The sequence below is a fragment of the Phacochoerus africanus genome, chromosome 2 (genome assembly GCF_016906955.1).
Source record: "Phacochoerus africanus isolate WHEZ1 chromosome 2, ROS_Pafr_v1, whole genome shotgun sequence".
Classification (NCBI taxonomy): domain Eukaryota; kingdom Metazoa; phylum Chordata; class Mammalia; order Artiodactyla; family Suidae; genus Phacochoerus; species Phacochoerus africanus.
In genome coordinates, this window is record NC_062545.1 from 262,832,475 (window position 1) to 262,860,145 (window position 27,671).

At 42.8% G+C, this 27,671-nt stretch overlaps 1 protein-coding gene across 4 annotated transcripts in view; it reads left to right on the forward strand.

The window, feature by feature from the left end:
• The window catches only part of LOC125120300 (protein CutA homolog), a 49,004-nt gene that overhangs the window by 991 nt on the left and 20,342 nt on the right, over positions 1-27,671 (forward strand). Inside the window, exons 2-6 of one of the 4 annotated variants that reach the window (XM_047768290.1) lie at positions 7,009-7,157; positions 18,680-18,739; positions 21,155-21,200; positions 21,461-21,510; positions 24,527-24,688. In XM_047768290.1, the coding sequence (XP_047624246.1) occupies positions 7,009-7,157; positions 18,680-18,739; positions 21,155-21,200; positions 21,461-21,510; positions 24,527-24,548 (327 nt within the window). In that variant the 3' untranslated portion in view covers positions 24,549-24,688. Of the gene's footprint in view, positions 1-2,400; positions 3,326-7,008; positions 7,158-18,679; positions 18,740-21,154; positions 21,201-21,460; positions 21,511-24,526; positions 24,689-25,006; positions 26,765-27,671 lie in introns of those variants that run through there. The other 3 variants (XM_047768289.1, XM_047768291.1, XM_047768288.1) reach the window with 3 other exon arrangements.

A 27,671-nucleotide genomic window follows, 5' to 3' on the forward strand; every position in this document is an offset into this window, starting at 1 on the left:
TTGAAAGTGCTTGCCTTCGTGTGTTTTTGGGGAAAGAAACAAAAATCCGGAAAGCTTAGAGGAAGCTAAGGATAGATTTTCCCTCATTTTTTTGTGCCATCGATGCAGGTGAGAAAATGATAAAAATCGTTGCTGCTTTATGAAGATCCTAATCCTACTTGTCTTGTGGAAAAAGATAAACGCCTTCCTGTTTTCTGGCGGTCACTAACAGTATCTTTAACAGCTGTCATCATTTTGGATTGGTTTCCTAATTGTCTTACTCATCGAACCTGGAATTATTTAACAAAAAAAATCTTTTTTAGGGCCACAGGTGCGCCATATGGAAGTTCCCAGGCTAGAGGTCACATCGGAGCTGCAGCTGCCAGCCTCCCCACAGCCATGTGGGATCCGAGCTGGGTCTGCGACCTACACCACATGGCAAGCCAGATCTTTAACCCACGAAGGAGGCCAGAGATTGAAGCCGCATTCTCATGGATACTAGCCGGGTTCATTTCTGCTGAGCCACAACAGGAACACCCCAGAAAAAAATCTTGAATTCAGAGTGTTGCTAACTTTGGAGCGGTGTCCCAATTACCTAAACTCATATTCTTTGTTCATTCTAATGTTGATATTGTTTCTCCCTCTGGAAAGCACTAACTATCTTCAGCCCTTGGATCAGGGTATAGTTGAAGCTTTCAAGAGGTTCTGCACGGAGCATGTATTTGACCACTTTGCTGACTCTTGAAAAAAAAACCTTGCCTTAATTTGGCAATGGTGCAGCCTTGCTGATGCTTTGGTAGTAATAAAAGAGGTGAGGGATGATAAAAAACCAGCTGCTCTTAATAAAGCCTAGTGGAAACTTTGGGATGATGCTGGTGATTATGCATGTTTCCCTAGAGCTAATGAAGAGGTTGAAAAACAGTCTGCAAAATGGATGGGTTTTCAATTCATTGATATTGATGAAGGTAAAATTAATGAGCTACTTGTTTCAAGCTTTGGCAATAACAGTCTATATCTGTAGATGAGGAAGAAGACAAATCTCTGGAACTAGAGATAAAGATGAACCTAAGGAAACCAAATACTGTCTTATACTAGGCGCCAGACCTCATTGATGCAGTTGATATGGATTCTTTCCTGGCTTGAAGTTTGGCTTTTACAAAAGATTTTAGTAAATTGTATACTTGTAAAGAGGTGCAAAAGAACCTTCAAAATTAAGCAGAGAGTTGAAGAGAAAGGAAGACACAAACAAAAAGAAGTGTGTGAAAAAAAATGGTACAGAATCTGAAGAGTCTTGAGGCCGAATCTGAATCCAATAAGGAGGAGGAAAGAAAGAAAGAGGGTAAGAAGTGTCCAGAAGAGCTTGGAGCCTCAGGTAGTGAGTGGCTCTGAGACTTACCATATCTTAAGAATCTGCCAAAGACTTAAATGGACTTTTGGAATCTAATCTTGGAATTGAATCTGGAGAGAGTAGAAGTGCCTGAGTTGAAGCAAGAAAAGACTATAAAGATGGTTTCTTCCAAATAACAGTTCATCTCTTGCCATCCTTCCCTGTTACCCCAACATTACCTTCATCATGACCATCTTTACAATCACCAGTCACGCATCCATGTCATGTGATCACTTGACAAACATTTGTTGGGCATAATCTGTGCGGGGTCCTGTGCTGAACTATGGGACATCATCTCAGAATCTAAGGTAAAATGGTCCTTAACAGTGGCCTTTCTTATTAATGTAATAGGTATAAAAGTTTACAGCCTTGATTTATTTTGAATAAATCAACTTTGAATATAAAGGGTTTTTTTTGGTTTTTTTGTTTGTTTGTTTGTTTGTTTAAGGACTACTCAGCCTCATTTTCCCTAACCCTGTTTTTTCCACAAGTGGAGATTTCTTGAGTAAACCTTGTTTGGTAGTTGGCATGAGACTACCTGCTCTTGAAATGCTGACATGGTCTTAGGTTTGGTAAGGCACTTTTCCATTAACCTCTGTTAACTCTCACTTGAGGTCTGTGAAAGAGGTATTAGCACTTCTTTACCCCCCCCCCCCCAAAAAAAAAACTCAGGTTAAATAATTTGCCTGAGTCTGCGTAGCTGTTGATGTAAATGACACAATTAGGGCTACAATTGCTGTGTTGGACCCTTTGTTAGGAGTTGTATCAGGCCTTTAAGAATTTATAGTCCCAAGGAATGAGATAGAAGGTAAACTTAAATACTGAGGCTATGAATTGGCAGCCTGCAGGCCAGTTTGGCTAACAGGTGTATTTTGTTTGGTCTGCCTAGTTTAAAACAATTTTGAGTTGTTTTTCACCATTTTCCACCTCTTTAAGGTGCTGTTTACATACAATTCACCAATTTAAGTATATTTTTTTGTTATTGAACTTTTTAATGTTTGTGTAACCACTGTCATAATCAAGATATAGAAGAGTTTCCTTGCCTTAAAATTTACTTATGTCCTTGTGTACTCAAGCCATTCCCCAGAAATGTCATTTAAAAATTAAGATATTTCACATTATAAAGCTGGATTCAAAAATTGGAAACCGTGACAACAGTGGACTCTGCATCCTCGAAGGGCAACGGTCAGTCATTAGTTTGCTGCTTTTTAAGATTTGTTTGCAGCTCCCCATAGTTGATGTTAAATGCTGCAACAAAAGTGTGGACAAAGTGCCTTAGGCGAAATAGAGGACCGTGGCATTAACCTTGGGAATGGCTGCACAGAGCAGCTGGCCTGGAAAGACGAATGAATTCATAGGCACAGCAGTCAGGAGCCAGAGAGAGTTAGAAGGGAGATCCTGGGAGGAGGGGGTGACGTGGGATACAGGAAAGCAGCTGTGTGTGCTTCATTTATTTTTGGGGGGATGGGCCTCTAAAGTGGAAGAGTTTTGTGTGTGCCTTAGTGTTTGTGGGCTGTGCTTTCTGAAGGTTTTACATATCTAAGAAACTTAAGTCTTCTAATTTATACATCTGGGGATTTTATGAATTTTTTTGTACATGTTGTGAGTATGAGAAGGGAAAATTAGTATTTTTATTTTCGCAGGGGGTGGAGGTTTGCATATGGTGTTTGGATTGTATTTTCTAGAGAGTTGCCCAGTGAAAATTACTCCCTCTTTCCCCATCCCCTCCACTATCTCTTTACAGCCAGCCTGGCTTGGACCTGGCTGGGCAGTGGGGGAGGCAGCAGGTGGTAAGGGGAGAGGGCAGTTCAGGCCCTTCGTGCCCGCCCATCAGCCAGCAACTTGGCCTGCAGTTCCAATAGGCTGTGCTGCTAAATTACTAGCGACGCCATGGACAGGCTGGGTTTACGGTGCCCTCTGCCAGGCTGCCCACGGCCCTCTGTCCTTATATGCCTCCTGGTGAGTGTTCCCTGGGCTACGATGCTATGGACAGTCTTACTTCTAAACCTGGGGATTGGAGGAAGAAGGCGAATTTCTCTTAGTATTCCTGGGTTTTGAGTTAGAGGCAGGCAGGTCGGGGGTGAATGGTAAAATCCTTGGAGGCATCACCCAGTGTTCTGGAGATTGTGGTGTGATTCTGAAGATTACTAGCACCCCTTCATGCCCTGCCTTGTGAGGAGGAGTGACTGGGCTGTGTATTACTGCCAGGGTCGTTGGAGTGGTGAAGGGTATCTGCTGGTGAGTTCTCATCTAAGGTTACAGGATAGATTCTTTCCCTCTTTCCGATGTAGTTACTCTGTCATTTTTCTGTATTTTTCTGGGGGCTTTGTTTTCTCATCTTTTAAAATACTAAGGTTGGAAGTGGCTGCAGAGGACCTGAAGTGGAGCTGGTGGTTGCGATAGTTCAGGGGGAAGAAGAAAGGAGACCTGCAGGGGAGGGCCAAAAGCCCAGGGGTCTAGCCCACCCAGCTGCTCACTTTTTGGTGATTTCTTCCTCTCTCTGGTCCTTAATTAGTTGGCACAAATCAGTGGCTCTTACCCTTTTGGGGACTAGATTTTCTTGATTTGTGTGTGTGTGTGTGTGTGTGTGTGTGTGTGTGTGTGTAAATTCTGGGTTTTTCACCCAAGGAAAATGTATGGATAAACACAATGTCAATTTCAAAATATTCAGATTTCTTAAAACAGGGTGGGTTCTAAGTTTAAAACCACTGAGTGGTTTCTGAGGCCCCTTTTGCCTTAACACATACTGCAAAGTCAACTATAACCTCTTAAAGGCTAGACATGTACTCCAGGACAAAAAAAGGGAAAAAGGTAGAATGAAATGTGAAATAATTGAAAGGAGATAGAAAATATTTTAAAAGACTCTAAAATTAGAAAAGGCGTAAAGACAGAAATATGAAAATATTTTAGACTTTCGTAATTTTTTCCCATAATAAATTTCTATTAGGAAATGTGGTGATGTATGTATTTTGCTTTCATATAATATCACTCTCTCTAATGTATTGTAGTCCATCCTTGGTTCCAGACTGACATTTCATGCTCCCGATTCTTGTTGGTATCCACAAACATTTCTCAAGCCCTACTCCTTGTTGGATTATAAAGTGCTGGGGATGCAGAAATGAATGAGGCCAAAGAGCTCATGTCCTGTGCAGGAGACATAAACAACTGTGTGTATTTAAGTGTGATCGATGGTTCTGTAGAAAGATGTTTATGAGCAATTCTGGCTTGTACCCACTAGATGCCAGTGACATCTCCTCAGTCATGACAATCAAAATTATCTCTAGATGTTGCCAGATGTCCTCTGCAGGGTCAAAATTGCCCCAGGTTGGGAGCCACTGGATTAAGTGAAGCTGAAATAAATACCCCCACTGTATCATTCCTAGTCATGCTCCTCAAAATGCGGAGAGCCCAGAGGCGGGAGTTTTGGATTCAAATCTTGCTTCTGTCAGATAATTTCTGTGTCTTCTGCTTCAGTTATCTGTTATCTTAGATAATACCCCAAAACCAACCCAGAGTACCTCTTAGTATTTTCACCATGAGTTCATACAAAAGTTTGAATATATTTTAGGGAAGTTTATATTTAATTCTATTAGCTTTGTGTTCCACTGATAACCTACTGGCTGAAATGCCCCAGCTCTTACCTAGGAATGACTTTTTTTGATTGGGAAATAGGCCATTGCTCCTTTAGATTCTAGTCTGTGCCAGAAGCTGCCTTAGAGTCGTGTACTTAACACCACAGTGTCCTGGTATGTCCAGTTCTCTGCCAAAAGCACTGTGGGTGACCCAGAAGCCCTGCTTACTTCACAAGGCTGTTTAGTCTCAGTATCAACATCTTGTTGGTGTTCTAATTCACCAGTCTGGAAGTATTTCTTGAGAATCCGCTATGTGCCATGAACTGTCTTGGGGACATAGGGATGAGCAAAGTACAGTCCCTTCCTTTATTGGATTAGTGTTTATAAATTGTTTTTCCTATCTTGTTTCAACCTATGGCAACTTTGAGACAGCACAGATGTCATAATCTCCAATTTCTAGATAACACTTACGGAGAGGAAAGGAAGTAACTTGTCCAAGGCCACATGCAGTTAGGAGTACTGGCACTAGGAATTAAATCCTGTTCTATAGTGCCTTTAGTTTTTTCCTGTATAATCTAATTGAGTTGTCATTAAATACACACACACACCCCACTTCACTGGAAAGCCTGGTTCTCTTTTTCCTTCTTTGATCACTGATTTAGTTCAGAAGACTAGTGTATTGGATTGGAGGTGTTGGTGGAGGTAGTGGGAGGGGAATGAGAAACCCGCCCCAGACAGGCTGCTAGTCAAGCTGAAGCTAAGGACATAAAAACACTACTCAGGCCCTGCCAAAAAGTAGGAGCCAGGCAGGGCCAGGCTATAAGTAGGAGTGAGAGGACAGTGGTTTATTTGAGCAAGACAGGAGCCCTGGGCTGGGAGGCAGGAGAAGCATGCTCTGTTCATTCTTGCCTGAGTCACAGTGGGGCTCCTTGCAAGTTGCCTCAGTCCCTGTTAATGACTTCTTTGTATTCCCCAAGCAGAGAACCCTGGAATGGAAGAAGTCTTCCAAATCTTTTCATTTCTTATTATCGTAAATGTTTATCATTAAAATAGTAAGAAAAATTATATCAACTCTCTTTTCCTCTCACGTTGTCACTGGCATTTTCTTAGCTCAGTATCTTAATGTCTTTTTCCTGGAACATTGTAATGACCTTTTGAATAGACTGCCTTCTGATCACTCTCCATCCTCCTCCTTGTTATTCTTCTCAGCTTGATCATATTATCCTCCTACATAAAACCTCCAAAAGCACCCTATCACTGAGTGCAAACCCCTAAGACCTTGACATGGCTTATAGTTTAGCCAGTCTCATTACCTCCCAATCTCATACCCACAGACTTAAGACCCATGCATTCTAGGTAGCTCATCTGTCCCTAAATACGTCTTGAGTTAGTAACTATCATATCGCCCTCTCTTGTAATCCTGTTATTCCAGTTCCAACTTAGATGGTACCTTCTCTTCAAAGCCTTTTCCTGTCCCCACAGTTAGAGCCTTCCTGTTGGACCTCCGGCTCTCTTGTCACAGTAGCACAGTCATATTGTTTTAGAATTAGGCTTCCTTTCCCACTAGACTCCCCACAGCACCTGGCACATACACAGTTGAATGAAGGTGAAGTTAACTCCCTAAAACATCAATAGATTTAATAATTTATTCATAATAATCTTCACAGGATTGTAGAACTTAAGTGATAACAGTTGGCAATACCTCCGGTAGCAGTTTTGTACAATAGAAATGGATTTCAGGTTACCTAGACTCTACTCCTAATCTTGGCTTCACCAGTTAAAAGCTGTGTGATTTTGAGCACGTTAATTGGTTTTTGAACCTCTATTCCCCCCCCCCCTGTTTTTTAATCATTTGCAAAATAATCTAGGTATGAAAACTTAAGTGCTAAAGCTCAGTACAGATCCCAGTAATTATTTTGTGGATGGGAAATGGGGTTGAAAATATGATGCCCAGCCTTGGGGCCAGTCTGCTTGAGCTGGCATATAGTGAGTTGAGCTGGCAAGTAGTGAGTTGGCCATAACCAGTAGTAAGTGGTTGCTGATCTGTGCTTTTCTTTTCCCACCATGTAGATCCTGACAGCTTCTTTCCTGACCTACCCCATGCTCAAGACCCTTAGCCTGCAGCTCCTTTCAGTTGTCACTGGCAGCTATGTCTCCGGCACTTACTCCATCGTCTTTGTCAACTGTCCCAATGAGCAGATTGCCAGAGATATTGCCAGGTATGGTGAAGGGGCTTAGGTGCTGCCCCAGGAGGCCTGGGGAGCTACCGGCATCCTTCAAAGGGCCACATTGGGGCCCTTCTCTTGATTTTGACAACCCCATCTGTCCACTGATGAACTACACAGCTATCTGCTTGGGGTAATAGGAGAAGCGTGGCTGAATGATTCCCTGGAGGATCCTGTTGCTGGGACTGAAAGTGTTGAGTGGCATGTGGGGGTATATAGGAGATACAAGATAAGTAGCTTGCCCAGGATGTTAAGAGAACAATGGAACCCTGCAGGTTGAGAATTTGAGAGTCCTAATTCTGGCCCAGCTCTCTTTCTTCTTGGAGGTAGTCTTTGCTCAGTCCCAGAGGTGCTCCCCATGACAAGTAGGAGGAAAACAGTTCCAATGGCAAATTTTTAAAAGTAGCTGTGCTGTGGTAGAAAGAGCACTTGCCTTGTAATCAGAGCAGAGTTTGGGGAGTTCCCGTTGTGGCTCAGTGGTAATGAACCTGACTAATGTCCATGAGGGGATGTGGGTTCGATCCCTGGCCTTGATCAGTGGATTAAGGATCCAGCGTTGCCATGAGCTGTGGTATAGCTTGCAGATACGGCTTGGATCTGGTATAGGCCCCAGCAGCACCTCTGATTCAACCCCTAGCCTGGGAACTTCCATATGCTGTGGGACTAGCCCTAAAGGGGAGGACAGAGTTTGAATCCTGGTTCTCCCACCTGCTGTGTGACCTCCGGCAAGTTGCCTACCTTCTCTAAGCATTAGTTTTCTGAATTATAAAATAGGATAATGGCACCTACCTCACAGGGTTGTTTAGAGGATTAGATGATGTATATACAACCCATATTCCAGTAATTCAGATGTAGTATATGCTGAATAAATGTTTGTTGTGTCTGAATTTCCCTGCTTCACTCTTATTTATAGTTGCAGCTTTGAAAAGGATTAGTGAGGCAGAGGGTGGTGGGGGAGTGGTGGTAATGGTGTTGGATTTTGGCTCCTAGCTCCCTGTCTTTTTGCTCTACAACTCAGCATTCTTGAAATTTGATGATAGACTAAGTTACTAGTGTTTTATGTGTTGTCTGGTTTCGGGGGCACATAGCCTCCAAACTGATGGTCACAGATTAACTTTGCATTTGATTCCATCTTTCATGCCTCTAACCAGAATGTTTATTTTTCCCTTATTAACATTACCTTTGAAGAACAGATCTTTTGTCTTTTGTCTTTTTTGTTGTTGTTGTTGTTGCTATTTCTTGGGCCGCTCCCGCGGCATATGGAGGTTCCCAGGCTAGGGGTTGAATCGGAGCTGTAGCCACCGGCCTACGCCAGAGCCACAGCAACGCGGGATCCGAGCCGCGTCTGCAACCTACACCACAGCTCACGGCAACGCCAGATCGTTAACCCACTGAGCAAGGGCAGGGACCGAACCCGCCACCTCATGGTTCCTAGTCGGATTCGTTAACCACTGCGCCACGACGGGAACTCCTGAAGAACAGATCTTGTCTAAAAGAACATGTGATTACTCCAGAAATATGACCTTAGTATATATACTCTTAGCAGCTAGGGAATTGAAATCCCTTCTCTGGTTCTGGGAAAACTATAAAACTCAGTCTAAAGACCCAGCCTCTGTGCTAAACTTGCTGGACCCCTGGGTTATTCATTTTGGATCCTTGTCAGGGAACAACTTCAGCAGACATCTCTGAGGTTGGGTGTTGGGAGGAGAAGGATTCTAACGTCTGGATTCTAAATAGTTGAAAGGCCAGTTCAGATAAATGGGTCAGTATCAGCTTGGAGAGAAGTCTCTGTCTTGCATTCAAGGTTGCTAATGAAAAGTCAGGAATGGGGCCTCATTGTAGGTAATGCTTTTTCTGATAGTTTTTAGGAGTTTATCCTAATGTTCAGCTATTACTCTGTTAAGTATATTCTCTTTACTCTTTCTAACCTTTCTGCATCTCCTATTCCAGAAGTTCCTGGAACTCCTGTTAGACAGATGTTGAATTTGTTTTGTGTGACTAAATTTTATAGTTTTCTTTAGACTGAGTTTTATAGTTTTCCTTTTCAAGATTTCAAATTGTTTTTAATAACCAGCTGCTCTTGTTTTATAATTGTCTGATTTTGTTTTATGGGTACAATAATCATGCCTTTCTCAAATTGTAATTATTTTTAATTTTTTTCTAGCTTTATTGAGATATAATTAACACATAACATTTTGTAAGTTTAAGGTATACAACATAATGATTATATTTATGTATATATTGTGAAATTATTACTATAATTTAGTTAAACATCCATCATCTCAGTTACCTTTTTTGTGGTGAGAACTCTAAAATTTATTCTCTTAGCAATTTTCACATATATGTAATTATACTTATTTAATTTATTTATTTGTCTGTGGCATGCAGAAGTTCCTTGGCCAGGGATTGAACTCGTGCCACAGCAGCAGCCCAAGCCACAGCAATGACAACATCAGATCCTTAGCTTGCTGAGCCACAAGGGAACTCTTGTTTTGTAATTCTTAGTTGTAAACTTACTCATCTTTTTAGCTATGCTTATGGGGAAGTCCAGGAACAGCTGCAGGAACTGACCTTAGGCAGCACTGTTTTTGTTGTGAGTGAGGAGTGACATTCTGTTGGCTGGGTACCCTAGTAACTGATCTTCTGGACATACATTCTCCCTTTTGTCCTTGGCTGTCGACAGTCACTAGAACAATGTTTTGCCTTTTGTCCAAAATCCCCACACTTATTGTTTTGCTTGGAGACAAACACCCCATTACTGTTCTTTGGGCCATGGGAGATCTAGGGGGTGTGCTTGCTCCTGATGTGGCATTCTAACTATTGACCTTAATGGTTGCCTTTAAATTCCTGTCTGGTCTGGTTCCCATCATCTCCAGATACAGACTGTGGCTCTCATCTTCTCTCTTCTCCCCACAAGTTCAAAAGGCATATTTATTTATAGAGAAACAGTATACATCTAATAAGGAACAAAGGAAATAAAATAATAGGCACACTTCATTACATAGCAGATGTAGGCAAAACTTACCAAGAAGAGTAAATACTTCTTCCATCTAGGATTTAACAGTCAGAATCAGTTTTAAGAATAATTTATCACCTCAGGAAGGCATTTTAGAAGGGTCAACCTATATGACTCAAACTATGACTACATTAATGAAAAAAGTAAAATTTTATTTATTTTTAACTCAGTGGGTTTTACTACATTTATAGTTGTACAGTGATCATCACAATGCAGTTTTACAGCATTTCCATCCCAAATTCCCAGCTCCCCCCAGTGTGTCTTCTTTGGGAACCATAAGTTTTTCAAAGTCTGTGAGTCAGTATCTGTTCTGCCAAGAAGTTCATTGTATCCTCATTTTAGATTCCACATATAAGTGATAGCATATGACACTGGTGTCTCACTGTCTGAATAACTTCACATAGCATGATAATTTCTAGGTCCATCCATGTTGGACCTAGAAAAGGAATTTCTTTCCTTTTCATGGCTGAGTCATATTCCATTGTATGTATGTACCACATCTTCTTTATCTATTCCTCTGTTGATAGACATTTAGGTTGCTTCTGTGTCTTGACTATTGTATATAGTGCTGCAGTGAACATTGGAGTACATGTATCTTTTCCAGTCATGGTTTTCTCCGGATAGATGCGCAGGAGTGGGATTGCTATATCAAATGGTAATTCTATTTTTAGTTTTCTGAGGAATCTCCATACTGTTTTCCATAGTGGTTGTACCAGTTACATTCCCACCAACAGTGTAAACGGGTTCCCTTTTCTCCACACCCTCTCCAGCATTTATTATTTGTAGACTTTTTGATGATGGCCATTCTGGCTGGTGTAAGGTGGTACCTCATAGTAGTTTTGATTTGCATTTCTCTAATAATTAGTGATGTTGAACATCTTTTCATGTGTTTTTTTTGGTCATCTGTATGTCTTTGGAGAATCATCTGTTTAGATCTTCTGCCCATTTTTTGATGGATTTTTTTGGTATTGAAGCTGCAGTAGGCATTTATATAATTTGGAGATTAATCCCTTGTCAGTTGCTTCATTTGCAAATATTTTCTCCCATTCTGTGGGTTGTCGTTTCTTTTTGTTTAGGGGTTCCTTTGTTGTGCAAAACTTTTAAGTTTAATTAAGTCCCATTTATTTATTTTTGTTTTTATTGTCATTACTCTAAGGTAGATCTGAGAAGATGTTGCTGTGGATTATGTCAGAGAGTGTTTGGCCTATGTATTCCTCTAAGTTTTATAGTATCTGGTCTTATATTTAGGTCTTTAACCCATTTCAAGTTTATTTTTGTGTATGGTATTAGGAAGTGTTCTAATTTCATTCTTTTACCTATAGCTGTCCAGTTTCCCCAGTGTCACTTACTACAGGGACTAGTCAAGCAAGGCTGCCTTGTCCTGATGGCTTTCTGGAGCAGTTATTAACTAACAGTGACCTCCCAATGCCCCCTAACTTTCCCTCTTTAACTATGGTTCCCCATCTGGACCTCTACAACTACTTGTGCCTACTCCATCCCTATCAGATTGACCTGAATTCTAGTGTCCTCCGTGCTGCCAACACCACGTAGGACCTTAGACAAGTCATTATTCTCTAGGAAAGAAGGGAATTGAATTAGGACCAGGGTCACAGACACAGATATTTCCAGTTAACTTAAATGAGCCACGTGGGCTAGGGTGTCATGATGAAGAATGATAGTAGATAGCAGCACTCACTATTCCTAGGTGTTGGGAGGGAGAACAGTGGAAACTATTGACCTGAGAAGCATATGTCATGCCTAGAGGGAGTAGCCCCTGCTCAGCTGTAGCTAAATGTGACCTTGTAGCACTAGAAGCTAGGTAATGTGTATTTTTAAAAAATTACGTTCTATTTGTTTATTTTTGCTTTCATTTCTATCACCTTGAGAGACTGACCTAAGAAAACATGGGTATTCTTTATGTCAGAGAATGTTTTGCCTCTGTTCTCTTCTAGGAGTTTTAGAGTCTTTTGTCTTATATTTAAGTCTTTAAGCCATTTTGTGTGATGATGTGAGGATGTAGTCTAACGTCACTCACTTGTGGCTGTCCAACTTTCCCAGCACCGCTTGCTGAAGAGACTGTCTTTTCCCATTGTATATCCTTGCCTCCTTTGCCAAAGATTAGTTGACCGTAGGTGTGTGGGTTTTTTTCTCAGCCCTCTATTCTGTTCTATTGATCCATGTGTCAGTTTTTGTGCCAGTACCATGCCATTTTGATTACTGTAGATTTGTATTATTGTCTGAAGTCTGGGAGGGTTATGTTTCCTGCTTTGTTCTTTTTCTTCAGGATTGCTTTGGCAATTCTGGTTCCATATAAATGTCAGGATTATTTGTTCTAGTTCTGTGAAAAAGGTCATGGGTAATTTGATAGGGATTGCATTAAATCTGTAGTATGACCTAGTTTTTCCAATCTAAGAGAATGGTATAGCTTTCCATTTCTTTGAATTATCTTCAGTTTCCTTTATTAATGCTTTGTAGTTCTCAGTGTATAAGTCTTTCACCTCCTTGGTCAGGTTTATTTCTAAGGTTGTTGGGGGGGTTTTTTTGGTGTGATTTAAAAAGGTATTGCCTTTTTACATTCCCTTTCTGATATTTCATTGTTAATATAAAGAAATGCAACTGATTTCTATATATTAATCTTATATCCTGCTACCTTGCTGAATTTATCAGTTCTAGTAGTTTATGTGTGGTGTCTTTGGGGTTTTCTGTATATAGTATCATGTCATCTGCATATAATGACAGTTTTACCTCTTCCCTTCCAATTTGGATATATTTTGTTTCTTTTTTTCTTGACTGACTTCTTGTCACTAGGACTTCTAAAAATATATTGAATAGAAGAGGTGAGAATGGGCATTCTTGTTTTGTTCCAGATTTTAGTGGGTAGGCTTTTAGCTTTTTACCATTGAGTATTATATTGGCTGTGGGTTTGTCATAAATGGCTTTTATCCTGAAGAGATGTATTCCCTCTATACCCACTTTGGTGAGAGTTTTTATCATAAGTGGATTTTGAATTTTGTCATGTGCTTTTCCTGCATCTATTGTGATAATCATGTGGGTTTTGTCTTCCCTTTTGTTGATGTGTTGTATCACATTAATTGATTTGCTTATCTTGAACCATCTTTGTGAACCTGGGATGAACCCCCTTGGTTGTGGTGTATGATCTTTTTTTGTGTTGTTGAATTTGGTTTGCTAATATTTGTTGTGAATTTTTGCATCTATATTCATTAAAGATATTGGCCTATAATTTTCTCTTGTGGTGGTGTCTTTGTCTAGTTTTGGTATTGGGGTGATGGTGGCTTCATAGAATGTCTTTGGGAATGTTGCCTCTTCTTCACTCTTTTGGAAGAGTTTGAGAAGGATGAGTATAAGTTCTTTTATGTTTGGTAGACTTCACCTGTGAAGCCATCTCGTTCTGGACTTCTGTTTGTAGGAAGTTTTTAAATTGCAGTTCCTGGAGTTCCTGTTGTGGCTCAGCAGTAACGAACCTGACTAGTATCCATGAAGACTCGGGTTCGATCCCTGGCCCTGCTCACTGAGTTAAGGATCCAGCATTGCTGAGAGCTGGGTTAGAAGTTGCAGACCTGCCTTTGATCAGGCGTGGCTGTGGCTGTGGTGTAGGCCAGTAGCTGCAGCTCTGATTCAACTGCTATCCTGGGAACTTCCATATGCCACGGGTGTGACCCTTTTAGACCAAAAACAAAAAAATTGCAGATTCTGTTTCTCTTATAGTGATTGATTGGCCTGTTTAAATTATCTGTTTCTTCTTGATTCAGTTTTGGTGGGCTGTTTGTTTCTAGACTGTTGACCATTTTTTCTAGCTTGTCAGATTTGTTGGTATAATTGTTCATAGTATTCTCTTATGGTTTTTTCTTTTGTATTTTTTGCAGTATCATTTGAGATTTCTCTTTTTTCATTTCTTATTTTGTCTTATTTGGGCTCTCTCCTTGGTCATTCTGGCCAGAGGTTTGTCAATTTTGTTTACCCTTTTTAAGAACCAGCTCGTCAAATTCCTATTGCAGCTTAGTGGGTTAAGGATCCAGTTGTCTCTCAGGATGTCGGTTTGATCTTTGGCCTCACTTAGGTTAAGGAGCAGTGTGGCTGCAAGCTGTGCATAGGTTACAGATGTGGCTCAGATCTGCTGTGGCTGTGGCTTTGGCTTCAACTGCAGCTCCGCTTCAACCCCTGGCCTGGAAACACATGGCTCAGGTGCAGCTATAAAAAGAAAAAGAAAAAAAAAACAGCTCTTTTTTATTGATATTTATTTTCCCTACTGTTTTTTTAAACCTCTTATTTTATTGATTTCCTCTCTGATATGTATGATTTCCTTCCTTCTGCTGACTTAAGGTTTTGTTTGTTCTTTAATTATATTTTAAGTGGTAGGTTAGGTGGTTTATTTGAGATTATCCTTGTTTTTTGGAGAAAGGCCTGTTTTGCTCAAAATTCCAAGAACTGCTTTTGCTTCATCTCATAGATTTTGTCTCGCTCTTTTTTTTTTTTTTTTTTTTTTAAAGGCTGCACCCGTGGCACAAGGAAGTCAGTAGGCTAGGGGTCGAATTGGAGCAACAGCTGTTGGCCTACACCACAGCCACAGCAACTTGGGATCCAAGCTGCATCTGCGACCTGCACCACAGCTTACAGCAGTGCCAGATCCTTAACCCACTGAGTGAGGCCAGAGATGGAACCTGCATCCTCATGGATATTAGATTTGTTTCTGCTGAGCCACTATGGGAACTCCTCATAGATTTTGTATGGTTGTATTTTCATTATTTGTCTCAAGATATTTTCCGGTTTGATTTCATTGTTGACCCATTGGTTTTTTAATAGCTTGTTGTTGAATCTCCTCATTTTTTTCTCATTTCTTTTTCTGTGGTTGATTTCTAGTTTCATGCCATTGTGGTCAGAAAAGATTTTTTTTTTTTTTGCTTTTTAGGGCTCCACCCAAGGCATATGGAGGTTCCCAGGCTAGGGCTTGAATTGGAGCTGAAGCCAAAGCCAAAGCCACAGCCACAGCAACACAGGATTCAAGCTGCATCTGTGACCTACACCACAGCTCATGGCAACACTGGATCCTTAACTCACTGAGCAAGGCCAGGGATTGAACCAGCATCATCGTGGTTACTAGTTGGATTCATTTCTGCTGTGCCACAATGGGAATGGTCAGTCCTGGAGAATGTTCCATGTGTAAATATGTATTCTGCTTTTTTTGGGAGGTAATGTCCTGAAAGTATCAATTAAGTCTAATTGTTGTATTTTATCATTTAGGATCTTTGTTGCCTTATTGATTTTCTATCTAGAAGATCTGTCCATTGATGTATGTGAGGTATTAATGTCTACTATTATTATATTCTTGTCAGTTTCTTTATGTCTGTTAGTATATGTTTTATGTATTTAAGTGCTCCTATTTCAGGTGCATAAATGATGACAAGTGTAAAATCCTCTTGTATTGTTCCTTTTATCATTATATAGCGTCCTTCTTTATCTTTCTTTATGGCCTTTTAGAGTCTACTTTGTCTGATATGAGTATTACAACCCCTGCTTTATTGTTATTTCTGTTTGCATGAATTTTTAATGAATTTTTTTCCATCCTCTATCAGTTTATGTGTCCTTTGCCCTAAAGTGGGTCTCTTGTAGGCAGCATATTGTAAGTTCTTGGGTTTTTTTTTTTTTTTTGGTCTTTTTGCCATTTCTTGGGCCACTGCCGCGGCATATGGAGTTCCCAGGCTAGGGGTCGAATCGGAGCTGTAGCTGCCAGCCTACGCCAGAGCCAAGCAACACAGGAACCGAGCCGAGTCTGCAACCTACACCACAGCTCACGGCAATGCTGGATCGTTAACCCATTGAGCAGGGGCAGGGATCGAACCCGCAACCTCATGGTTCCTAGTGGGATTTGTTAACCACTGTGCCACAGTGGGAACTCTTGTAAGTTCTTGTTTTTTTTTTTAATCCAATCTGCTACTCTCTGTCTTTTGATTGGAGCATTTACGCCATTGGTATTGAAAGTAATTATTGATAGATAGGTATTTATTGCCATTTTAAACATTGTTTTCCAGTTGATTCTGTGTTTTTTCTATGTTCCTTTTTCTTTTTGATTTGCCTTTTGTGATTTGATGTCCTTTTATGCTTGTATTTTCTCATTTTTGGATTTAGTGAATTTATTTTATGTTTTTGATTTGTGGTTACCTTGTTTTTTGAATGTTAACCCCTTCCCCATCTACCTGCCTTATTAGACTGGTAATTGTATAGGTTCAAATATATTCTAGAAAAAAATTTATATTTTTGTACTCTCCTCCCCCACATTTTATGATTTTGATATCCTCTTTTACATCTTTGTGTTTATCCTTTTGCTGTTCATTGTGACTGTCTTTGTTTCCACACACAAAAAAACTTTTTTTTCCTGTGTACTGGCTCATTTAAGTGATTTACTTTCCAATTACGATTTTCTCTTTCCTATAGATTCTGGCTTTTTTTCTGTTGAGAAGTCCTTTCAATATTTCCTTAAGGATGGGTTTGGTATTGCTGTATTCCCTTAATTTTTGCTTATCTGAGGAATCTTTCTCTTTCCTAGTCTAAATGATAATCTTGCTGCGTAGAGTATTTTAGGTAGCATCTTTTTTGAATGCGAAATACCCTGATAGTAAATTTTGGTAGCAAGGTCAATGCCGGATCTGAGCCGCGTCTGCGACCTACACCACAGCTCACGGCAGTGCCGGATCCTTAACCCACTGAGCGAGGCCAGGGATCACACCTGAATTTTCATGGATTCTTGTCAGATTCATTTCTGCTGCACAACAATGGGAACTCCCTGCCATAGGGGCTTTGTGAATAGCATAGTCTTTTATAATTTTATAGGTATGATTAGTCATCAAGGCGTTCACACTCCCAAAGAGATTGGAGGCCTGTTAGGCAATGAGTTATTTTTTTCTAGAGGTTTAGCTGAGTCCCTGTGTTTGCTTGCCACCTTCAGAACCAATGAAATGTAATTTCTTAGCAGATCACTTGATTGAGCAAGACTTGCAGCAGTTGCCTAAACAAATTTGTGCCGTATGCCTCTCCTACACCCAGGGATTTATTTATCTCCTGGAACTTTCCAAGGTAACAAGGATGGTGGTAATACCACATTAATGTGGAGCCTTAAATAGAGCTGTTCAGCCTGGCCCTCAGGGAAAGAGAAAGTAGGTCACTTCTCTTGGCCGTGACTGAGGGAAGGAGAGATCAGTAATCAGGGCTCACATGAGGTTTATTTGGCAGGGGCTACGCTCTTCAGAGGACTGAGACGAGGCCCCTTTGGCTGCCTGAAATCTGAGGGGTTTGTCGGGGCCTGCCTGATTCTGAGGGCTTGGGGATTTGATACTCAGGAGCACTTTTTTGCATCTATGACTTGGTGACTGTCTCTGTGACACCTGTATTACTTCAGGCGTGTTTTATTGTGCATAGGAATCAGACTGTCAGAGCAGAAATTCTAACCTCTGATCTGTCCAAAAAAAAAAAAAGTTTTTAGAGGTCTGAAAAGGTGATGATTGTGCTCTTAGGGCTGTGGTAGAAACCTTTACAAAATAAAAACAGAGCCTATTTTTGCTAAAGACAAACAGGATATGATGCCTTTTTTTGCTCTTCTTTGGAGTTGTATCAGTTCCTTGTGGTCACATGGTTGTCTATAGACCAGAAACACCGAGTGTCAGCCCAATACATATCTGAGACAGAAAAGGAGAAGAAGGTGGCATAATGAAAGGAGTTCTTGCTGGTGAAAAGGGTTGGAAACCACTGACTGAACCAGTCATCTCGTTATACAGCAGGAGAGTTGGGTTGAGTGAGGGGTTGTGCCTGTCTTGAACAGGTGCTCCAGTACTTATCCCTAGAATAAAAGAAAGCTTGGGAGTTCCCGTCGTGGCGCAGTGGTTAACGAATCCGACTAGGAACCATGAGGTTGCGGGTTCGGTCCCTGCCCTTGCTCAGTGGGTTAACGATCCGGCGTTGCCGTGAGCTGTGGTGTAGGTTGCAGATGCGGCTTGGATCCCGCGTTGCTGTGGCTCTGGCATAGGCCGGTGGCTACAGCTCCGATTCCACCCCTAGCCTGGGAACCTCCATATGCCGCGGGAGCGGCCCAAGAAATAGCAACAACAACAACAACAAAAAAGACAAAAAAAAAAAAAGAAAGCTTGCATAAGGCCACATAGCCATCCTCCTGCAGGGCTGGAATGGAACCCAGGTCTTTTTGTTCTCTGTCCAGTGCTGATAAATTCCCATTCCCTAAGCAGACTGGGCCTGTCCTTATAACTGCTTTCCTGCTTCTGTCCTCACCCAGGGAAAGACTTATAAACAACTGTCTTCAGAGGGTCTGTGCGCTGTAGTCATGGAATGTGTTGATTTGAGTTGGAGAGAGGCACTCTAAGTGGTTATCCACTTAGACTTAGGTTTCCTGGGTAATTCCTAGGAACTCCTGTCCCTTATCCTTTCTCTTAAGATGCTGGACACTTGCCCCAGTAACTGTCTTTCTTTGTTTTAGGGCGATACTGGATAAGAAGCTGGCTGCCTCTGTGAACATCCTGCCTAAGGCATCCTCGCTGTGAGTTTTCGTGTGTTTTTTTGTTTTTTTATTTGTTTTATTATTTTTAGAGCTGCACCCATGGCATATAGAAGTTCCCAGGCTAGGGGTTGAATCAGAGCTACAACTGCCAGCCTATATCACAGCAGCACAGGATCCGAGCCTCATCTTCGACCTGCATCACAGCTTATGGCAACGCCAGTTCCTTAACCCACTGAGCAGGGCCACGGATCAAACCTGCATCCTCATGGATACTAGTCAGGTTTGTGACGGCTGAGCCATGACGGGAACTCCCTCACTCTGAGTTTTGCTGTGGTCAGTGGGAGTGTTAAGATAGGTCCTGCCTGGTGGGAAGAGCACTGTAACTCGTGGGGAATTGTCAAAGAACAACTCAAAGGCATCTAATTAATCAGGAGTTAACTATTAATTTGCATTAAAAGGAAATCAACCAGTGGGTTTGTCATTCAGCAAAAGCAAAAACAGCCTGTCTTTACAGAAGGGAGAAAAAACCCTACAGTTTAGGAACAGTGAATCTGGTTTGCACATTGTTTGTTTAAATCAATAAGCTTACTGTCAACAAAGAAGTCATACTGGGAGTTCCCGTCATCATGGTGGCACAGCGGAACTGAATCCAACTAGGAACCATGAGGTTGCAGGTTCGATCCCTGGCCTTGAGGGAGGGCCATGAGCTGTGGTGTAGGTGGCAGATGTGGCTTGGATCTGGAATCACTGTGGCTGTGGTGTAGGCCAGCAGCTGTAGCTCCGATTAGACAGACCCCTAGCCTGGGAACTTCCATATGCCGTGGGTGCAGCCCCCTCCCCCCAGAAAGACAAAAAGACCAAAAAAAAATTTTTTTAAAAAGTCAGACTGAACATGCCACCCCTGAGTAAGCCAACTAGGGATATCAAAGAATATAATTTCCATTACTTTTGGGTTTTCTGGAAAACTTTGAGAGTTTAGCATATGTGACAGGCTGTTTCTGAGTATTGTCTGCTTTTCATTTTATCAGCTCCTTTACTTATGCCTGATTTATACCATTTCCCTTATCAAAATATTTCAGAAATCCAGTAATAGCTGTGCAGGATTTATTTGTGCCTTGAACTCTCTGATCAGCCTGTTTCTCATCTCCTTTCTCTCCTGATGAAAAGGAGGGAGAAAGAGAAATAATGTCTAAAGGTCAAAACAAAAAAGTGCTGTATATTGAGAGCCTTCTCTTACCTGGCAGTGTCTGTTCCTTTAGTAGCTCACGTCATCTGTAGCTATGGCTCTCAAATTTGGGTAGTCTTCAGATTCCTGAGTTCTGTTCTGGAGCTATTCAGTCTTCCTAAGGGTAGGCCTTGGTCTCTGAAATTTCAAGTTGTTTTATAGGAGCTCCCCTTGTGGCTCAGTGGGTTAAGAACCCAACTAGTATCCATTGATGCAAGTTTGATCCCTGGCCTTGCTCAGTGGATTAAGGATCTGGTGTTGCTGTGAGCTGTGGTTTAGCTTGCAGATATGGCTTGGATCCAGCATGGCTGTGGCATAGGCCAGCCAGCAGCTGCAGCTCTAATTTGTCCGCTAGCCCAGGAACTTCCATATGCCACAGGTGCAGCCCTAAAAAAAGAGGGGAAAAAAAGTTTTATAGGTGATTCACATAAAGCCAGTCTGGAAGCCAGAGCTTGGGAACTAGAATAGAATTTTAGCCTACTGGCCCCCTCATAGGTTCCTCCTTCCTTAAAATTCATGTTTTTAGCATAGCTGTGTGAGACAGGTAAGGCCAATGACCTATCATTTTGGACTTGCCCTGGGTCAGCATAGATATACTTATTTCTTTCCCTCCAGTGATGCTCTTCTCATACTCTTTTCTAAACATTGTCATTGACTTTGTTTTTGACTCGTGGACCTGTTTCCATATTGTATAAGGCTCGTTTCCTCCCTGAATCTTTGTGTGCTTTTTAATTTACCCATTGGTGGGCACTCAATTTTGAGAGTCAGTGACAGAAATAGTACCAGTCCAAAGGATGGGGAGGTACCTGGAAGCCATGAGTATGGGATGAGCATTGAAAGAACTAGGGATGCCCAGTATGGAGGAGAGAATGTATAGGAGTTTCTGCAGGGCTGTCCTGGTTTGGATCTTCATGCGGAAGTTGGAGAAAACAACTGGGTGGCAAATGTTGGTACATCATAAGAAAAGCCATCTCATGTGAAAACCTTTAAGGTAGGTGGACTTTCTCAAGAGATGGTGAGCCTCTCTTCTCCAGGAATTTTAAGGTAGGTACCAGAAGCATATTTGGACCAGATGACGTGTAGGACTCTGGCCAGCTCTAGGCTTTTTTAATATGAGCTTGGCAAGATTTTTCAAGTTTCCATCTTAGTAAGTCACCTAATTAGGCCAAGTTTATTTCACTGAACTCATCTTGTGAGCACGATCATTTTTTTGTTTTTCCCTTCCCCAGGTACTTTTGGAATGGAGAAATAGAAGAAGCCACTGAGATCCTATTGGTGAGTGAGGATAGGGGGATGGGGCCTTGATGGGGAAGAATGAGACCAAGGTTCCAATTAAAAATTAGCAAAGATCAACTGGCTAAGGTTCTTGCCCCACATAAGATGCCCTAGGTTCATGTGTGAGCCAGTGACAGGGGCCTGGGGACCTGTAGGAATGCTGTCTCCTAATTAGCCAGAGAAACGAGCAATGAGCAACTGCAGAGCTGGGGCTGAGGTTCTAAAGCAGTGAGTTTTACTTTTCTTTTTTTCTTTTACAGATAATAAAGACAAAGACTTCCAAAGTTCGTTTGCTGTCCAGCTATATCAGGTAATAGTGTTGTCTCCTCCCAGCCAGGATAGGAAACTGCCTGAGTGAGCTTGAAAAGTAGGAGACCTGGAGCCTCCCACATGGCCCTGGGTGAGGCCCTGTCCCTCAGACTCTTCATCTGAAGTGTGAGTTAGTTTTAAAGCAGCGGTTCTCAAAATTTTGTCTCAGGATCCCTTTACACTTTTAAAAATTATTGAAGACCCAGAAGAACTTTGTTTACATAGTTAACTGTATTCAAATCCCATCTTAGTCTTTGTTGTTGTTGTTGCTTTTTTAGGGCCTTACCCGTGGCATAAGGAAGTTCCCGGGCTATGGGTAGAATCAAAGCTGCAGCTTCTGGCCTACACCACAGCCACAGCAATACGGGATCTGAGCTGTGTCTGCGACCTACACCACAGCTCACGGCAATGCCGGATCCTTAACCCACTGAGCAAGGCAGGGATTGAACCTGTATCCTCATGGATATCACTTGGGTTCTTAACCTGTTGAGCCACAATAGGAAACTCCCTCAAGGGAGTGACGATGTGATGTGATGATGAAGAATACAATGGCAGTACAGTTTGGTGCCCTTGTCTTAATGCATGCTAAGGCCTACAGTCTTACCCATCATTGCTTTTGCACATTAGTGCAAATGTCAACATAACAAAAAGATACTCAATAAGTTAGTATTATTATAAAAATAGTTTTGGCCTCCTGAACCTCCTGAAAGACTTCGAGTTCCCCAGGGGTTAGTGGACTCCACTTTGAGGAGCACTGGCCTAAATTCTTAGTTATCATTTTGAGTGTAGTTTTGGAATAATTGGCATCACTTGGAAGCTTGCTAGAACTGTAGAATCTTGCACTCACCCCAAACCTCCTGAATCAACTACAACTTAACAAGCTCCCTGGGTGATTCCTATGCACACTAAAAGCTTGAGACTCACTGATCTTTTGCTTTTTAGGGCCACATCCAAGGAATGTGGAAGTTCCCAGGCTAGGGGTCAAATCAGAGCTGCATCTGTTAGCCTGCACCACAGCCACAGCAACACTGGATCCGAGCCGCATCTTCCATCTACACCACAGCTTATGGCAATGCCGGATCCCTAACTCACTGAGCAAGGCCAGGGATCAAACCCTCACTCTCATGGTTTCTAGTTTGATTCGTTTCCACTGCGCCACGATGGGAATTCCTAAACCAGTGATTCTTTTTTTTTTTTTTTGTCTTTTTGTTGTTGTTGTTGTTGCTATTTCTTGGGCCGCTCCCGTGGCATATGGAGGTTCTCAGGCTAGGGGTTGAATCGGAGCTGTAGCCACTAGCCTATGCCAGAGCCACAGCAACTCGGGATCCGAGCCGTGTCTGCAACCTACACCACAGCTCACGGCAACGCCGGATCGTTAACCCACTGAGCAAGGGCAGGGACCGAACCCGCAACCTCATGGTTCCTAGTCGGATTCGTTAACCACTGTGCCACGACGGGAACTCCCTAAACCAGTGATTCTTAATGTTGGCTACATACTATAATCACGAGGAGATGTTTTCAAATTACTAATTTAGATTCCATCTCCAACTTCTGACTTTATGCAACTGGAATGGGGGTCAAGAATGGTGTTCTTCAAAGCACTCAGTTTGACTTCTGTGTAGCCATGGATGCAAGTCACCTGTCTGGATGATACAGACCCGTTCCTTTTACTTCTTGAGAAACCAGGCAGGATTCTGTGGTTATATGGCTGTATCAGGTCTCAGATCCAGTGGTAGAGTAGGCCCTCGTGTTACCACCGTAGTGCAGGTGTGGAAATAGGGCACCCTTGGTAGAACCAGCAGTGTTGAGAAATTACAGCCAGATTGTGAGGGACAGCTTCAGGGTTAAGACAGTAAACCCCAGAGCTTGACCTCAAGGGTCTCATCCTGGCTTCTCCACTTGTGGTTGTAGCAGAAATGTGTTAGATTACTTAACTTTTTGAGCCTCAGTTGCCCCATGTATAAAATGGGGACCATACTAGTACCTTGGGTTGTTATGCATATTACAGCCAATGTATGTGACACAGTATACACATGAAGTGCTGTATCAGTGGCAGCTCTAATACTAAAGTGTTCCTCCAGTGCCTTATTCTGTGTGTCTCAGTAGTATTCAGACATATATATACTGAATTCTGTATGTCTGCTTATAAAACACAGGAGTTCCCGCTGTAGCTCAGAGGAAACAATCTGACTAGCATCCATGAGGACACAAGTTCAATCCCTGGCCTCGCTCAGCAGGTTAAGGATGCAGCGTTTCCTTGACCTGTGGCCACAGATGAGGCTCAGATCCTGTGTTGCTGTGGCTGTAGTACAGACCAGCGTCTGCAGCTTCGATTCAACCCTTGGCCTGGGAACCTCCATATGCCATGGGTGCAGCCTTAAAAAGGCCAAATAAATAAATAAATGAAACACACTGGCCTAGGTATCCGTGAAATTAAGAAAAGTCATTGTTCTCAGGCCTTGGATAAAATTACCCCACTTATTCCTGATGTTTAAGCACCTACATACACATGATAGTAAGCGTCCTATCTCGTGAGAACTTTACAGTGCCTAATTCAGCAAAAAGGAAACAGAATTATTACTCCCATTTGACAGATGAGACTGAGGCCCAAGGCTTTAGGTTTCTTCATGTTGGAAAGTGAAAAGAACTTGCATTGTGTGCCAAGGGCCAGGTGAAACAGGGAGAAGGGGAAGATTGCTGTGGTTTGGATGGTCAGGGAGGGTCCCTGGGGAAAGGTCAGTGGTTGAGTCGAGTCTTGAGGAACAGAGAGGCTTTCAGTTAATCTGCAGGAGCAGGGAGAACTAGGTGGAGAAGAGAGTACAGAAGTAGGGGGGGAAGGAGGAGTTGTTTGGGGAAGGCACAGTGGTGAGTGCTGGATGGTAATACAGGTAGTGGCTAACATTAATGAATGCATACAGTGCCAGTCAGTGTACCAGGTCGGTGTTTTGTATACCTTGTCTCATTTAATCTTCAGCAATCCAGTCATGTAGATACCATTTTTATTCCCTCTTTCATAGGGCCTTTAGGGAAATAAAGTGATTTGTCCATGCTTACATAGCGGCAGACTTGAATCTGAACCCATGTCCGTGAGACTAAAAGCATCTGACCAGGAGTTTCCATCGTGGCTGAGCAGTTAATGAATCTGACTAGCACCCATGAGGACACAGGTTCGATCCCTGGCCTTCCTTAGTGGCTTAAGGATCCAGCATTGCCGTGAGCTGTGGTGGAGGTCAGAAGCTACAGCTCTGATTCGACCCCTAACCTGGGACCCTCCATATGCTGAGGGTGCAGCCCCCCAAAAAAAAAAGTTAAAGCGTCTGGCCTAACTCATCACTTGGTGACAGATGGTAACAGGTTCAGGAGTGGTGGGCTGTGGGGCCAGACAGTTGGGCTGCAGGCAAATCGGGGAGGCCTCAAGTGAGTTGGGCCAGTTGGATTTCATTGCATAGGCTGATTCTAATCCTAGTCACTCACAGGGCTCTGCCTTCTTTCCAAAGGTTGGTGCATCCTTTTGAAATCCCGGAGATCTTCAGTCTTCCCATGGACCAAGGAGATGTGCACTATTTAAAGTGGCTGGAGGAGGGCATGGAGGAGGAATGAGTAGGGGCTCCTTGTTCATCCTGCTGGCTGCCTCTGGCCTTCATCAGCTACTCTCTGGAGGAGGATAGGCTTTTTTTTGCCTCCTAGCATCTTTGGGTTCCAAGCTTTTGTCAGCACAGAGGAGCTAAGTAACTTGTGAAGGATGAAGGTCCAAGGTTCCTGAGGCTGGAAGAGGACCCTGGGCCAAACTAAGCAAGAACCCAGTGGAACTTGTCTCGGAATGCATCATATTTAAAGGTGGTCAGGGGGGAGGGTGAAGATGACTGTGTGTAGGGGCCAAGGGGAGGTGGCACTGAGGGTGAGGTTTGTCACCTGCAGTCACTGAGCCTATATTGAACACCTAGTTAGTTATTATTCTCCTGCTTCTCTGAGGATTGGACCCAATGACCTGCTACCCAGAAGTGTGTGGAATGACTGCCACCTTCTAGGGGAACTTGGAAGAGCTGTATCCAAAAGGATGAATTGTTCATGGAATTTCAGGGACAAGCAGGATTATTTCTCTTAGCTAGAGGAGGTGTTTGTTGTTATTCTGAGTCCTGAGGAAGGGAGACTGGGTTTCCTCAGTACATGTAGGACTGGGGGAATCTTAGGGCTTAGACATAGCCTCACAGGGTGGGAGCTGACTCTGCTAGCCTGAATGTGACTGACATCAGAAGATCCTGGTGCCTTGTCCAGTGGAGACAGAGATTCTGAGCCCACTACACTTAACCTTTCCACCTGAGCATTGGAACTGAGCATCCTGAAATAGGAAGAATCGTGGGGAACTGCTAGCCCTAGGTTTTTCAGACTTGCTCCACAGAGCCCCAGCTGTTCACAGAGGTACCCTGGGGGCTACCTGGGTGGGGGTTAAGGGTATGAGGCCCCTACTCATACTTAAGCTGGTACCGATGTGCTTTTATTATTTTTATGTATCAAGCTAGGTCTTTGTTAAAAATTTGTAAACCAGTAGCCTAAGCCAGTCTCCATTTAGATTGCTAAAGGAAACTGAACTGCACTGAGGTCCCCAAGGGGGTGGCATGTTGCCTTACAGATGGCACAGCCAGGACTGCTCCCTCTGTCTGGTGCTGTCTTATACCTCCTCTGTGGATATCAGGTGGAGGAGGACAGGGAGGGCAGAGCCCTGTGGGGTGAGAAGAGAGACTTGACCTGGCTTTGTCACAAGGTGCCTCCACTCTGGGGGCACCATGGGAAGTTTAGATGGGGGTCCACAGACACCTGTGGAATCCTGTGTCTTCCCAGAGGGAAGAGTGTGTGGGAGGGATACAGCCAGGCTCTGGTTCTGACACCTTCTGTGCTTCTTGGATCTGAAACTAATGAGGAACACAGGGAGGGAGGCTCTCTAAGGGCCCTTCCTTGAAGACCTTTTAGGAACTTTAGGCTGAGCCCCTTCCAAAGGTCCAGAGGTTCATCTATGTGATAGCCAGTGGGAATTTGGAAGGGCTGCCCCAGGAGAAGAAAGAGAATGATAATGATAATGGTGATGTCCTTTTTTATGACAGATATTTCTGGTGCAGATGAAAATCTTGTGTAAAATAAACCCTACCTGAAAATCTTGTGTAAAGTAAACCCTACCAAAAATGTACTTAGGAGCCTAAATGGACTGCATGTGTTGCTTTCAGGATAAAGTCCAATTTTTTGGTCTGGCTTTCAAGGTCCTTTTAGCCTTGCCTCAACTCACTTTTTCCATCTTTACCTTCCACCTCTCCTCTCCTCCGCTGGCATGTGCGTGGCTCCAGTGTGCTGTGCTGCCACCCCTGTGTTCAGGCCATCCCCTGCACTTGAGTGCCCTCCTGCATGAGAGCTTGTGAGATTTGGTTGCTCCTCTGCAAGGCCTGGCAGCCCTGGTTGGAAGGACTCTCTTGTGCCTTGGCATCCTATTAGCCCTTTGCAACACAATCTCCTGTTTCTAGACTATGAGCTGCTGGAGGTAAGGGGTACATTTGAATCTCTTTGATCTCGTGCTCAGGGTTTGGCACATGTTTCCCAAATTGGTGTATTAAGGATTTGAATAGCTAAAGCTTTCTTTATAGTTCAGTTACCTTACTACTTATGGAATTGGGAAAATCCACCTTTTTTCCTTGAACTTTGTTAAAGTGGGGATTAATTCCAAAGACTTTTCTTTCTATCTCTGGCCTTCCTTGGGTCATTTTGTATGGTGATGTGCATTGAAAACGGTTTTTGGGTGGTTTCCTTTGCCCCAGTGTCACAACTGACTATAGGACATAGAGGACAGGGACAAAACACCAGCTCTCTGTCAGGTACTGTCTTAAGTTCTCAACATATTTTACCCTTATAACTCAGTGTCATCTTCACTTTTCAGATGAAACCTGAGATCAGAGAGCAGGAGACACTTAAAATTAAGTGGCAGAGGGAGTTCCCGTCGTGGCTCAATGGTTAACGAATCCGACTAGGAACCATGAGATTGCGGGTTCGATCCCTGGCCTTGCTCAGTGGGTTAACGATCCGGCGTTGCCGTGAGCTGTGGTGTAGGTTACAGACACGACTCAGATCCTGCGTTGCTGTGGCTCTGGTGTAGGCCAGCAGCTACAGCTCCGATTAGAC